This window comes from Colletotrichum acutatum (genome assembly GCF_030867785.1).
Source record: "Colletotrichum acutatum strain CBS 112980 chromosome Unknown BDZ83scaffold_53, whole genome shotgun sequence".
Classification (NCBI taxonomy): Eukaryota; Fungi; Ascomycota; class Sordariomycetes; order Glomerellales; family Glomerellaceae; genus Colletotrichum; species Colletotrichum acutatum.
Genome location: NW_026849047.1, coordinates 87,534 through 102,749, shown reverse-complemented (window position 1 = coordinate 102,749; position 15,216 = coordinate 87,534). Strand labels below are relative to the sequence as shown.

Genomic DNA, 15,216 nt, shown 5'->3' with positions numbered 1-15,216 from the left:
ATCCCCTTCGGCTACACCCAAGTCTCATCCATACCCAAAGGATAAAATAAAAAAAAAGAGTCCGCTGATCCCACAATACTCCGTACACCTAGCAAGCTCGTTGCTCATCTGTTTCTCTCTCATTATTCGGACTTTCGGTCACGTCCCCCCTCCCTTGCTCTCACCCCCTTCTCGGTGGGTTCCTGGCCTGACGACGCCCCTCCTCCTCCACCCCTGCTTTTCTTCTGCCCTCCCCCTCCACGTCTCGCGCCGCCCCCAATGGTACTTCTGGCTGGACTAGGTCTGTTGAATCCTTCGCGGGACGGTCCAACACCACTCCACCAGGCACTCTGGCCTGCCTGCTGCCTCTGCTGCCAGGTCGCCATCCCTCCTGCGTCTCTTTTCGTTGCTCATCCGGGACTCGGGGCCAGCCAATGTACTGCTAGCTTTCCGCGTCTTTACCTTGCACCTAGTCTTGATTCCTGTCTCTCATGTTACTCTGGGCTCCAGGCAGAAGCAGGATCCCGAGATAGAAACGGATTGTATATCATCTTCCAAGAGTCTGCCTCGGATGTTGCAGTATCCCAGCGCCTGGTCCGCCTTGTCTTCCTGTCTCTGTCTCTTCTCGGTTCCCTTCAGCCCTGTTGGCGATGATAGAGGGTGTCATCTCGACCCATTTGCCTCATCCACCCCTAATAGCTCTCGACTAGGTTATCCCCATCTTTTGGATACTTCAACACCTTACGGACGGGTACCTTACCTTCCTTTGCCCACGCACCTGATCTCATACATATCCACACCCTGACTACTTTATACGCACCTCTTTCTCTCTCTTCAGCAGAACCCCTGTCAGTTTCCAGTTTGCTGCCTTGTCTTGCCCCCTCTGCATCTGTGAACAAATTCCTTTATAACCGCCTCTTTCTCCATCTTACCTATTGTCCCTCAGCCTTCTTAGACAAGGTTGCCAATCAGAAACAGAGCACTCAAGATCAGGTTCTTATCCACACGCTCCTCCACTCACACAAATCTACCCGAGTCCCAACCGGGCATCCTCCACCCCCCTCGAGGCCTGATTGCGTCTTGCTCCAACACCCTGTTGGTATATAAACCAAACTTTTGCGTCCAACAACCAACCAACCGCCCGTCGGAACGATAAAAGAATAGCAAGCCTGCGGCCGAACCAGTTATGGATCTTACACCACCATCTCTTACCAGGTCGCCGGCATCTCCAACTCACACCTATTGTCCATCGGAACGTTCCTCGCTTGAATATCCGTCTCCAGACTTGGCGGCTCAGCAGTACAAGATCAGTTCTTTATACGCTGCCGACCAACTCTGCTCCTTGGATCAGGCAGCCGAAGCAGATATTTCCTTGCCGCCTTTGGATACTCGACCACCGGTAGATTGGAGTACCACCGACATCATGGCGCCCTCATCCTCATCCTTCTCCATCCCGAATGTTCTATCTACAGGATACGACCCGTTTGCTGAGTACGACTCGCAAGTATCCGCCTCATATGGATCCGACTCATACCCTCTGCCGCCATCCCACTCGTCCGCGCTAGGCCACCATCAACAGTCTCTCACAGACTCCCCGGGGCGCTCACCCGGGCCATCCTCGTCCAGGAGTTCGCTTTCCTATGCACAAGTTGGACATGCCTCAAGTTCGTTGGGACCGAGGATCAAGATGGAGAACGCCAATGAGTACGGATCTGGAATTGACGCCTCACACTACGCCTCTCCACGCTCAATGCAGACGCCTTACATGACAGAATCAAGCACGTACGGCAATCTTCACCAGCACTATCTATCAGATAACCAATCTCCAAGCTGGTCCAAGGTCGAATATGGCGTGGACCAGTACTACCAAAACCCTCCTGCAGGGGAGCCAGCTCCTGTTGGTCGAGACTCGAAGCGGGCAGAAGACGGGAAGCACAACCGCCCAAAACGAGCGCCACGGAAGATGACATCCTTTGCGGACGCTCAGTACCAATGCCAAGTTGCAGGATGTGGCAAACTCTTCAGTCGCAGCTACAACTACAAGGCACATCTGGATACACATGACGACAAGCGGGAATACCCATTTCCATGTCCAGTGGCCGATTGCAATAAGAGGTTTGTCCGGAAGACAGACCTTCAGAGACACAACCAAAGCGTTCATATGAAGGAAAAAAACCACCGCTGCGACTATTGTGGAAGGTTATTCGCCCGGAAGGACACGCTTCGCAGGTAAGTTGTGGGAGATACGGCTGGAGGCACACAGACTAGTGGCTGCCAAGAATATATCACTAATCCGAGCTTTAGGCACATGGATGATGGATGTTCCAAACGCTTCGACGTTGGCACTTGCGACCTTCGTGTGGAGGGTTTTGGAGGCATAGCGCCGGTCAATCGTAGCATGGGAGGGCCGATACATCCCATGGGACCCGGCTCGGGACCTCTGCCTCCCATCAACGCGCCGATGGGGGGCGGTAATAGCCTTTTACATCCCGAATCATCTGCTTACAGGAGTAGAAGCGTCTTGTCTGGCACGAGTGATGGAACACATGGCGATAGTTGGCAGCGGTAATGGAACGGCGACTTAATCCTCTCGTGAAGGAGCTGTGTGTCATACAAGCCTTTCTCATCGACGTCTAAGGGATCACTGTAACACTAACTCGAACTGGCTTTGGAGGATTTGGTTTGATTTGCACGCACGAGAAATCATTTGCTGTGGAGATACTGTAAATGTCTTAATCATGGCGTTGGAGCATTGAGCGGGCACGGCAGGAGGAAATACTTTAATGACGGAATGTATTTGATGGGCATGATAAGGGTAAGTGAAGCAATAGCAGTAGTAGCTATACGGCCGAGTAAGGCCTTCAATTGCAATGAAACTACTGTACCTTGACCAATCGGATACAATTCAGGGCATATACCGTGGATTCTACACTGCGAAGCCGGGATCTACAATGTGGATGGCATGGAGGCAACAGCCTGGCCCCGCTTGAGGCCGCATATTGAAGACAAAGGAGCGAGCTCCCAATTTCCAAGTAGCAGGGTATAACGGTATGGTAAGGCAGGTGGTGTCCGACCAGAGCCCTCGGCGGCACAACATAAGGAACAGAGGCCCCAAATTCCAAATTTCGTGATTGTTTGTTGGCCTGCTGCACAAAGCTCCAACGGACAACCTACAGAGGCCAGGGCAGGCCCGGCAAGGTCAGCTTCCGTGGTGATGGGGAGTGCGAGGGGACATCGGCCGGACATGCAAGATATTTAGGGGACGCGAGTTATTACGGACGACGACACGATTGAGCATGCCACGTCTGACGGCATCTTCCAGCACGACTAGACAGAAACTGAGGCCAACAAGGCGGCGACGTAGGATCGCATCTATGCTGCAGAACAAGACGTTGGACGCAGTGCATGCAGAACTCCGGGCCTAAAGAGGCTTGCTGCGGACGTGAACCGCTGCGTGCCAAAGCTCGGCTTGAACATGGTAGGGCTAGGTGCCATCCCAGACTGGGATGCTGAGGCACATCACCACTGAGAGTGAGCTACGAGCCACATAAGCCATAGGGCCGAACGGCAAGTATGCGATTGGCCATACAAGCGCCAGGCTAAGAGTTGTGGTGCGGTTGACGAAGAGTTGCAACGTGAATCTTGGACGATGGTGTTGTCCGTATGAGGTGCGATTCCTCCTGGTTGACCCCCTCGTTGGGAGCGAGGAAAGCCGGTTGTCAGCAAAGAGTGACAGAGGCAGCATGTATTCGTACGGAAATACGTTGGATGGCACATGGCTTGGGACTACGGAGAGGGTGGTGGAGGAGAGGGGGAACTTGCAGGCGAACTGGGTTGAAGATTGGAGCATGAAAGGCATGCATCTTTCCACACAGGGCCGTACCTAGCAGTTGGGTGGGACCGGGAGTTCGGGAGCTGGAGCCAACAGCCCCGGGCGGGCGACGGGCAAGTGTTGGACGTGGACAGGTGGTCCTTGCTCACCTCACCCCGTCTCTTGGAAAGCACATGGCGACAAGTACATGGCAAGAAGTACATTTCTCTGTGTGTGTCAAGAGGACGTATCGCTCCGTACTGCGGTACAAACGCTGAGGTATCGTGACCTGACCAAATCCGGTCATTGCAGCTCTTGGCAGGCGGGATTTTGCGTGGAGCAAGCTGCACCGCACGCTGACAGCTGGAACGAGACCCACGGCCCGCTACCTTACCTTGAAGAATGACAGCGCTGGACTCTCTGGCGAACTTTCCATTCTGCCCAAAGAAAAGACTCGGTACCTGATCCGTACACTACCTTACTGCGTAGAGAAGGCAAGAGCTCCTACGGATACGGATATTGACACAGTACTAGCTTACCTAGGTACCCTGTACGGATTCCTCAAGCATCTCTTCACTGCATTTCCATTCCAAACTACCTGGTCCCTTTCGTCGAGCAACACCAACTACTCCGTACAGACACAATAGCGGCTGATTTCGGATTCTGATAGCTACCATAACGCAAAGGGTTGGCGGATTAGGTATACACCAGCATTAGCGAATTATTTCAACCTTATGTCGCCTCTCTCTTCCCTTTCTGCTTACATAAGATAAGACACAGTCCATACTCAAATACCTCGGTACTCTGTACATTTTTACCCATCTGACTGCCTACCTTACCTTGCCTTACTTACATTACACAGTACAATACTCTCGCGCTCTCCCCTGTCTTGCACCCGCTATCCTACTTCATACTCACAGCTGACTACTGCCCTGTACGATACACCATTCGGGACCGATGGCACGTTGTATCGAACATCTTACAGCACCCTGGACACCGGAAACTGTCCAGCAATCCCTTTTTGATTTGTCTCCTCGGTCTCGGCGGGGCGCGCTACGGCGGGGATTCGCGCAGGTAACGGCAAGGGCACCCAGCAAAGGCAAGGGCATGGCCGGGGTCCGTATTAGGTGTGGTGTGTGCTCTCCCCGAATTCCCTCTAGGCTACGGATACATATCACATAGGTAGTGCCTTACTGCTCAATGCTCTTCTCCTTGCTGTTGGTGCAGCGTTGCATTAGATATTGGTGTCTTTGGCATTCCAATAATTGAAAGAAAGTGTCTTCACTGCGTGACTGTCTGCTCCGTACACGTATTGTTCCGTACTGAGCCATGATTCCCGGACAGCCCTGTAGAGGAACAACCCAAAGCCATGCACATCATGACATTCGATGCTTCTTCAAATCGGAAGGTGACAAGTTGATAACCCCCCCGCCCCTTCTCCTCCTCCCCACAGGTATCAACTTAGTAGACAGGGCTTTCTTCTCACCCTTCACGCGCCACAGGTGTTCAAGGCCATGTTTCTGAACATGTCATTGACGCAATTGGTAGCATTCAATAACCACCCAACACCCTTGGGGTCGCATTCTGCCGATTACCAGTAAGGTAGGCAGCGTGCTCATCCGTCCCCGTACCCGTCCCCGTCCCCTTCTCGCCCGCCGGCTGGCAAGCACCTCACACACCTACCCGCCTGCTCACCCAGTTCACTTTGTGGTAGACTTGGCTCACCAAGAAGTGAGCGTCGATCGATGATTACCTCTCCAACCCAGACAACTCTATGACGTGCAGTCTCGAATCAGTCTAACCAACGGCTTCTTCCTTTCCCCGAGGTACTCGTACGTTATACCTTGGCCTACCTAGGTACTCAAAGACTCTTCTCTCTCCCTCCCTCTCTCCCTCAAAGGATCTCCGGGTTACAGTCGTAGTCGTGGGCATGGCCGCATCATGCACCCTCCAGTAACCGCCCCCAAACGCGGTAGCGTCGCATTTTCTCGTCTCTCTCGGCGCCTATCCTCGTCTCTCCCCTCACTGGCCCTGCGAGCCCGCGTGTATCATCTCCATGCATGCAGCTTGTCACCCAAACATCTGTAATTCGTACCCACACCCCAAGGTCACATATCGGTCAGTCGAGAGGATGGGATGGGATGCAGGCAAGTGAGACGCATCGCGTTCGCCTGGCCGCCGTTCATGCCACCTACCCGCACCGTGCCCCCTTCTCACATGGAGGGTGTTTCCCACCCCCATCTCTGTTAAGTTCCGTCATGTCTCGGCTCTACTGCCTGGTAGGGCTGGCTCAACACATGCGCCAACACAACGGGCGCCACTTGTGCATGCGTCGTCGGTCTGACAAAGGAGGCAGGGTAATCAGTTACGGCCTTGGCCATCAGCAGGAGTGTCAGGCCGTAAACAAGCCTCACGCCTAAATCCTATGTATGGCATCCGTGTTAAGAGAACATTTGAACGGTTCGTGGACACGACGGAAGTGTCACACCGTGCAATCCGCAGTTATTGTAGTGTAAGGCACGTAGACGACCTTACCTTGCCCTACTTCGCATACGTACATACATACCCTTATCACTTTCTCGAATCTACTGAGACCGCGCCCCCAGGCGCAAAGGAGGGGGGAGACACTCCGTATGATCATCGATTCACTTTCCGCGTCATCCCCTTCTTCGTGTGACTGTATTTGTAATATCGTATACGTCTTTTGAACATACTTTAATGAATAAATATCTTGGTAATTCATAATTACTTTTCAGGTGAATGCCACCTCTATCAATCCCGCATACAAAGTACAGTTATTGGTCAGTAAACAACTTGCCATAGCGACTCCTAATCCCAGAACCCAAAGCAAGACAGATACGAGTAGCCAGACAGGGAGCTAAGCTCACTCGATGTTGGACGACATATGATGCGTAGGCAAAGCCGTCAAAACGTCAAAGGCACCCGTGCCAATCTTGCCCAGACGGCCCATGACAATACGACCACTGGGTGTTTTGAGATCATCCCAGTCGCCATCAAGAACGGCGTCCTTGAGGAAAGCCAGGGTCGTCTCGAAACTCATCTTGGTGAAGGGACTAACATTGCCACGCAGACCATTACGGTTGAAGGGCGTGTAGTCACCATTGCGCGTCATGTAGTCGGCGATGAGGTTCAAGTGTCTGTTGTCGACACTGATACCGTGACCGCCGAAGACGCCGGCCAATTCAGACACGATGTTGTTTCGGCATGCCTCAACTCCGTACACGTCTAGAACGGCGCCAATGTCGTTGGTAGTGATCTGGTTCGGGTTGATGAAGTCGCCATACTTCTGCATGGCCACGAGGTTGCAACCCGATGTGTAGATGGCCGACACTGTCACATCCTTGCCAGCGGCGTTTGTGATCTTGTGGTCGGGTGTGAAGGTGCAAGAGCCAACGCCAGGAATCTGCTGGACGACTGACTTCTTGACCGCCGCCTGCACGATGTTGAGCATCAATACCTTGGGGGTATCTGCCGTGAACTCGAGAGTGAACTCGCACCACTCTCCTGCGCTGTCGTAGTTGAACTTGGTGACGGGAGAATAGAGTTGCTTTACTCGCTCGGCTCTCCAGCCACCATCCTCACTGTCCATGTCTTTGTCCCCGTTATCTTCGTCCTCAGAGCCGTTCTTGTCGGCTGCCGGCAGTGGGCTACCCTCAAACCCTTCATCTTCGTCCTCGGAATTTTCCCGTTCCATCTGTCGCTGAATCGCGTCATCCTCGTCATCATTTGGACCATATGATACAGCCTCGTCCCGGTTTGCCCTGTCCTTGGCACTCGTGGCGTCACCATCGCCATCCTCGTCGTCGTCATCATCGTCGTTGTTGGTAGGTCTTGCCTCACCGTTGCCACTGACCATCTCTACTACGCCAGACTTGACGCCAACTTCAGGCGTCGCCGAGGTGGAATCGCTGCTGCGCTTCTTGATTTCCTTACCAATCATCTTCAGGAGGTGATCCAGGAATCGCTTCTCGATGGTATCCATGACATCAGAAGGATCAATGGCGTAGGCTTTGGTGTACTCTGCAGCAGAGAAGAAGTTGAGCCTCACATCGTACAGCTTGGCCAATGAACCATGGATGCCCTTTCCGATGCGCTCGTTGACGGTCGCTGTGTCAAGCACATGGGCAAGAGGCAGAACGCTAATGGACTTTGCAAATACCTCTCCCTCAGCTTCGGACAACTCAGGATGGAGAAGTAGTGTCATGGCCGGTGTTGAGATAGATCGACTTGCCGTCATGAGGATTTCACGGAGACGTGGAATACCGAGCGTGACGTTCTTTGCCGAGTGACCTGCCAAATGGAATGTATTGAGGGTCATCTGTGTCGAAGGCTCTCCCACACTCTGACCAGCAACAATGCCGACACCCTCACCAGCCTCAACGAGTGATCGCATGTACTTGGCCGCGAACACAAGCTCTGCCGACTTTTTGCTGACGGCGGGTGCATCCACCAAGCCAGATGGACTGCTTGACTTGTCGCGAATGAGACCATCCTTGTTGTCTTTGATGTACTTTGTCATTTTCTCGTAGAAGGATTCGGATGTCGCAAATGCTACTCTCGCAGGGTTGACCAGGGAAATGATGGGATCCTTTGCCCCAGGGCTATCAAGCTTTGCGTGCTTAATTGCACTCTTCATATGCTTGAGGATCTCGTCCTTGGTGCCGGCAAATTGTTCCCTGAAGCCGTTGCTGAAGTTAAGCTGGGCTGACTCGGAACCAACATTGCGGAGGATGAAGCTGAAGTCGGTCAGGTATTTCTGCTTAGTCGGGTCAAGGCCGTCCTCGCCGTAGAGGAACTGCACAAGGGTGCCGTCGGCATCTCGCACCGTCGAGTCATACGTCACTGTAAGTCCCTCCATACCCTTGATAATGCATCTTTGCAGGTAACCAGAGCGAGACGTCTTGACAGCTGTATCGATAAGACCCTCACGACCAGCCATGTGATGGAAGTAGTATTCTTGCGGTCGGATACCAGTCAAGAATCGCTGAACAATGTAGCCTCCAGCACGAACATTGGTCTCGAATGGCTTGAAACAGGGTAGAGACTTTCCGCTAACCATCAAAGGGACTCTCCTGCCCTCAAGAACTTGTTGTCCCAAGTTGCATGAAATGAGATTAGCGTTAACCTGACTACCCTTGGCACCAGAGGTTGTCATAGACTGCATCTGGTTTTTGGGGAACTGCTTCACCAGGCCGACGGGAAGACAAGCTGCTGTGACCGCGCTTGAAACACCGCCACCGCTCTGGTTCATGAGTAGATCGAGACCTTCTTGCTTGGTGTCATCGCGCATGACCTCCTCTAGGCGAGTGAGCAGTTCCCGATCTGTGCTCGTAGGTGCCTTGTCCTCCAGAGAAACGTATTTGGCCGCAACTTGGAGGCCGACGTCCTTGGCTGCCTTCAATGCCTCCTTTCGAGCCTGCTCGCCCTCCGATGTGAGCCGCAAATCGTCCATGCCGCAAGTAAAGGCCCGCATGTTCAGGTAGCGAGTGAGGAGGCGGCCCATGGCACTGAGCAACTTGCCTGCAACAGCAGGCCCATAGACTTCATGAATGGAATGGACCAGACCGCCTGAACTAGGACCCAGGTGGGCTTTGTCAAGAATACCAGTCAGGAAATGTCCGTCCTGGAACAAGACTGAGCCCTCTTCAAGATGACCTTTGCCCCATTGCTCGCCCTTGACTTGGCACTTTCCGGACATCCAGAGCCCTTCTCCGTTTGGTGGCTTGATGTTCTTCAGGATCGTGCTGATGACCTGCTTTCCTGTCCATCTAGGTCTTGGCTTGATGACTGCAGGGGGAAGGAGCTCAATTCTCTCGCCAAGGATATGACCACTCTCTGGGCGGAGGGCGGAGTAGATGAGCTGCTGATATGAGTCTCGGTCGAAGAAGGTATCCTTGCTGCAAAGAGCAACGGAGACTGAAAGATGGTCCTGAATTAGACCACGGAGAGGCTTGCCTGCCGTGCCGGAGAGATATTGATGGTCTGTGTCGGCGATCTGAAGAGCCTCAGCTCTGGCAACCTCGTTCTGGGGAAAGTGCATGTTCATCTCGTCGCCGTCGAAATCAGCATTGTACGTGTTGCAATTGGCGTAGTGCATTCGGATTGTTTTCTCTCCCGGCAACACGCGAACTCGGTGACCCATGATTGATGGCTTGTGGAGTGTCGGCTGACGGTTCATCAAAACAACATCGCCGTTCGTCAAATGTCGGTAAACCTTCTTGCCTTTCATGCCACTCAATTGGGCGTTGGTCGGCGTGAGGAGTTGGTTGGCAAGAGACTGGCGATCATCTGCAGACTTGGAGCGAAGGTTGACAATTTGTCCGTTCTCGTACTCGATAGCAGCTGCGCCGGGCCACTTATCGACACCATTGATGACGGCTTGCTGCAGATCCTTGAAGTTGTGGCTCGTGACGGGCTCAGGGTAGGTAAGTTTGCGTGCGAAAACGGGAGGCACACCAATCTCGTTGGTCTCGATATTAGGGTCTGGGGAAATGACACTGCGGGCAGCAAAGTTGACTCGCTTTCCCATCATGTTCTTTCGGAAAAGGCCTTCCTTCTTCTCCAGCTTCTGCTTAATGCCATCTTCGTTCCTTTTCGCAGCTGCGCCTTGGACGGGGTTTTTGCTCTTGTCGATCAGAGAGTTGACGGACTCTTGCAATTCCGTCCATACTTGGTGCAAATCGTTGATGTCTCTTGCTCTTCCGTACTGGTCTGTGCCACCCACGCTTTGGTATATTCTCGCAATGCTACCGCAGTTCCGCATGATCATCTTGTAGAGAGAATTCTGCTGTGCCTCAGAAATCTGAGAATCGCCAGTTCGAGCTTCGGGTCGGAACTTGTTAGGGGGAACAAGGATACTTCGGATAAAGAACATGTCGGCAGAAACCTTGGCTGCCTTCTTGGTCACTGGCTTCGAATTGTAGACGAGGGACATAATGTCTTGTTCCTTGTCAAACAACTCCCGCAGACGTGCGCGAACTTCCATTGCGCTAAGGTATCGCTGTTGCCCGGGGCTTTGACGAACAGCATCAACTCTGGACTCTGCCTCCTCCATCTCGAGGTCATCGTCATTAGCATCACGCATGTCAACATCGTTTTCCTCGCTCGATGAGTTTGTATCAACGTCGGCAACCCCTTCGTCGGTGTCGGTGTTGCCGCGCTTCGACTTGCGCTGGTGAGCTGCTGTCGCCATGGAGTCCTTGAGGTGTAGGTTTTTCTGCGCCATTTGACCCATATCCTTCTCGTTAAGGGCCTTTTCGAATATCTTGACGAAGCGGTCCTTTCGGTAGGTAGGCGAGATACCACCACAGTTGTCGCATCGTTTGGACTTGGTAATTTGTGTCAGAAAGTCCTTGATGAGCTCTCTCCGCATTTCGATAGCACCTTCGTGCTTGCCCTTCCTGACCTCGCCCAGATTGAGCTTGTGTGATTTGAGAGATTGGTGGACGTATGCCTCCCGGGCCCCGATAATGTTGTCGACCGTGGAGGTGCCCTCTTCTTCGGCCTCGCTCTCGTAATCGGTAGGCACACCCGGGAGTGCGAGGCCCTTGAGCTCTTCTCCAATGGCATCAACCAAGTGAGCCTCGTGCAAAAGGCCATATTGCAGCAGTCGAAGTTTGCAAGAGTATCGATTGATTTCGCGATGGCGCATGCGGAAACCTTTGCAGTAGACGCATTGCGATCTCAGAAGACGGAGAACCTGGTCGAGAAATACAGGGTGATATACCGGCACGGGGAGCTCGATGTGGCCGGCGTGGCCCGGGCATGAAGACTGATTCAAGTTACAGGTTGCACAGCTGTGAAGAGACGTGTAAGTCAATTGAGCAAAGGAAAAGGGATAATCTGGGCATTTCATACAGGGCATCGCCCCATGACCCAAGAGCAGGATCATAGAGACCACCAGGAACGGGGTTCAGAAGATTGTCGAATGTGCTGTCGTTCTCAATGCGCTTGACCGAGATTGCTCTGATTTCTTCCTCGGTGAGGAATGTGAACTCGACCGTCTCAACGGACGACGAAATGGGTTGAGAGATGTTCATATTGCCGTTGAGGCGTCAGGTAATAGCCTGGCACCAATCTGAGTCGGAACGGCAGAAGGAGTGGTGTCCGAAGCAAATTTTCCATACAGCTTCCGCTTCAAAGAGGCACTCGCTCGATCGCAAATTCAATACGACCGGGGCGGATGGTCCAGAGCAGCAATCGTCGGTGGGAGACCGAGGGGAACTTTTTTTTTTTGGCGGTGGTGGTCGGCAGAACGAAGACCCGCCTTATCTGGTGGGTCCTGCACTTTTTTTTTGTCTGCCACTGTGCTATCGGCGCAAGGCACCAAGGCATTCCCAGACGAAGAGACGGGACCTTCCAGGTTGCGATCAAGCTAAGGTACCTTACCTTGCACAGTGTTCACTCCCCTGTCTGCGTGCTGCTTTATTAGGTACCTAGCCTCTGTGCCTGTGTTTACCTCACGACGGGCACTACGAACGTTTACGTAGCCACCCACTTGACCAGAGCCTACAACCAACAGCCACCTTGCCTGTTCGAGCCCATAATAGGGACGTTTCCCTTCAGCTCTCAAGAGACATTTCCTATTCCTCAACCACAAGTGAGCCCCATCAACCGTGCAACGGGGCCACCACCGAATCCTCTTTACGGACCTCTACCGCCCATGGTTGTTGCTTTGGGGTCTCTGCGAATGATTTACCCTTCCGACTGCGATACACAACCAGCGAACCCCGCGAAGACGATCGGCCCAGCGAGAGAGCGTCCAGGCTTAGACATCCTCCCGACGAAGCACCTGTACCTTCGGAAAGACGTGCATTCCACAATTTGGCTCCTATCCTCAGTCGTGTAGAAAGGTGGCAGCATATTAGCCTCGTCGCAATGGATCGACAATCAGACTCGGCAGGCCTTGGGCCTCGTCATGACCCCAACTCCCGGGTTTCGAAACCTGAATCGGCTGCCGATAAGATGGCCGCGCTCAAAGCAAGAGTCGCCGCGGCAGTCGGCGTCTCCAAGGCTAAAGGAGGCCTTAACGTCGGACTACATCCAGTCCTCGAGAGTCTCGGCCAGACAAAGGCGCCAGCTAGACCTAACGATGGAAAGTCATCCGGCAGTCGACCGCACTCTGACTCAAAGTTCTCGACTGGATTCAAAGCCCCAGATGCTGTCGGGCGAGGCCGCGATGCGCCGCTGGCCAACCCGTATTTCAACGACCAGCAGGCAGCACAGCCCGCAGGTGGAAGACAACGTCAGGCTCGGTCGCTGAACTTCCATGCCAAGGGCAAGTTCATCCAGCAAGCCGCGGCGCTGCGGCGACAAGCTGCTCTCGAGGAGATGAAGAAGAGAATCGCGGCTCAAACGAGGAAAGCTGGCATCGAAGATGAATTGGAGATGGAGAAGAACCTTGTTGTCGACCCTCCTCCAGACATAGAATGGTTCGACGGTGGATTGGTCGACGGGCCCTCTTACGACTGTATCGACGACGAATCCAAACTCAAGATCAAAGAAGACACCATCATCACGGAATATGTACAGCACCCCGTCGCGCTGGAACCGCCGCAGGAGAAGAATACGCCAGCCCTGAAGCCGATGTACTTGACGCCGAAAGAAATGGCCAAGACTAGGAGGCAGAGGAGGATGGCCGAACTCAAGGAGCAGCAAGCAAAGATCAGACTTGGGCTAGTGCCAGCTCCACCCCCCAAAGTCAAGAAGAGCAACATGATGCGTGTTTACGCAGACTCTGCAGTGAAGGATCCAACGGCTGTGGAAAACCTTGTCAACAGGCAGATCGCTGAGCGCCAGCAGAATCACTTGGAGGCCAATGAAGAACGGAAGCTCACAAAGGAAGAGAAGCACATCAAACTTGCTACGAACCAAGAAAAAGATGCTGCAAAGGGTATCCATATCTTGGTGTTCAAGATTGGCAGTCTCGCCAACGGCCGGAATAGATTCAGGATCCAAAAGAACGCCGAACAGCATGCTCTCACGGGGATTTGCATCATGCACCCAAGGATGAATCTTGTCATCGTTGAGGGCGGCGAGCACAGTATACGCAAGTACAAGAAGCTCATGCTCGAGCGGATTGACTGGACTGAAAATGCACATTCGCAAGAAGGGAAGTCTCAACAACAGGTTCGCGAATGGCTGGTGGCAGAAAATGAGAGCGGCAATTTGAAAGACATGTCCCACAATGAGTGTAAGCTAGTGTTTGAAGGCGAAGAGAAGGCGAGGGCATACCGCAAGTGGGGAAGCAAGGTCTGCGAATCTGATGCCGAGGCCAGGGACGCGTTGGCCCGAGCCAAGATGGACAACTTTTGGGCCGTTGCGAAAAACATGTAAATTAGAGAATCTCGCCAGTAGTCAATGAGAGATCGTCTCAGACGAATAGAATACCAATCAGACTTGAGTTTCTCCGTGTTGGACTTGTAGCTCATGGCGGACAGTCAATGCGTTCTGGCTCAATTTCGCTCGTCGTTGATGTGGCTGTGATATTACTTGTGAATACCCAAACGATCAACTGCACTCCAAGTCTTGCCATGGACAAACAGTTTGGGTCGTACCTATCGAGAATTTGTTCCATATTATGTGATCCTTGAGGCTCATTCTTCTCACCCACCTTTTTTTGCGAGCTGTACCTTGCTCCATCAATTTTGAACGCCTCTCATATCACTGCGAAAGTAAGCTGTCGCCTGTAGATATGACTCTGATGTGGTACGTGCCGCCCAAGTCAGCTCGGCCAGCCCCGATGGACGGAGACAGTCTGGCCGTGGTCTGCCGGGAACGCAACGAACGGCATTGTCAGCCCGCAGCTCTGGATCAGCGAGAGCAGCCTGCCTCTGGTTAAGGCGCGATCGGACCTGGGAAAGAAGAAGGTCCTGCAAGTCCAATGGCTATCTAAGCGGTTCGATTTCCTTGTAATCTACGTTGTACACCGCTTCTCCCCCCTCCCCTTTCCGTCCCCGCGACATCTCCGATAAGCAGCTTCGACAAAGGTGGCAGAGGCGGGACAGCAATCAAGATATCTATATATGCTCGATCTTTCGGACAACAATGATAAGGGGTGCTTGAGTATGCAAAAACACATGTACAATGACTGAATCAGGACAGGATACATTTATAGAAATATCACCAGCATACATCCTATTGTTAGTCAATATTGTCCACCTCTAAAAACAACATCTTGCCTTTGAGAAACACAAGCATCATAATAATGAAGCTTTCGTTCACTGCCGCAGGGCGAACGCGCCTGCCGTTCAGGCATCCAGTTGGTACGCGTCGCGCCTTTGAGATGTCTTATCGCCAGTCTAGCGGGCCACTCTAACCGCGTTATGGCGGGGCATGCACGGCAAAGAGCGCGAGCTGTGGTCTACGATGGCGGTGTGGCTGGTTGACGCCGCAGCTTCACGTTC

The 15,216-nt window shown here is 53.0% G+C and overlaps 4 protein-coding genes across 4 annotated transcripts; 2 read left to right on the top strand and 2 right to left on the bottom strand.

Annotated features, from left to right (window-relative positions):
* Nucleotides 1-1,165: 1,165 nt before the first annotated feature.
* BDZ83DRAFT_720005 (uncharacterized protein) lies at nucleotides 1,166-2,548 on the top strand (the record flags this gene model as incomplete). Its single annotated transcript, XM_060512236.1, has 2 exons — nucleotides 1,166-2,208; nucleotides 2,284-2,548. 2 exons carry the CDS (start codon nucleotides 1,166-1,168, stop codon nucleotides 2,546-2,548), a joined length of 1,308 nt encoding a protein of 435 aa, XP_060364368.1.
* Nucleotides 2,549-3,322: 774 nt separating this feature from the next.
* Nucleotides 3,323-3,776, bottom strand: BDZ83DRAFT_623254 (uncharacterized protein). Its single transcript, XM_060508372.1, has one exon. It carries the CDS (start codon nucleotides 3,722-3,724, stop codon nucleotides 3,464-3,466), a length of 261 nt encoding a protein of 86 aa, XP_060364367.1. The 5' UTR covers nucleotides 3,725-3,776; the 3' UTR covers nucleotides 3,323-3,463.
* A 2,898-nt stretch (nucleotides 3,777-6,674) lies between these two features.
* BDZ83DRAFT_578890 (RNA polymerase Rpb1) lies at nucleotides 6,675-11,850 on the bottom strand (the record flags this gene model as incomplete). The annotated part of the gene is made up of 2 exons (XM_060505178.1): nucleotides 6,675-11,607; nucleotides 11,669-11,850. 2 exons carry the CDS (start codon nucleotides 11,848-11,850, stop codon nucleotides 6,675-6,677), a joined length of 5,115 nt encoding a protein of 1,704 aa, XP_060364366.1.
* Nucleotides 11,851-12,775: 925 nt separating this feature from the next.
* Nucleotides 12,776-14,146, top strand: BDZ83DRAFT_578950 (pre-mRNA processing factor 3; the record flags this gene model as incomplete). Its single annotated transcript, XM_060505186.1, has 1 exon — nucleotides 12,776-14,146. The coding sequence occupies one exon, from the start codon at nucleotides 12,776-12,778 to the stop codon at nucleotides 14,144-14,146; it is 1,371 nt and encodes a 456-aa protein (XP_060364365.1).
* Nucleotides 14,147-15,216: the final 1,070 nt, after the last annotated feature.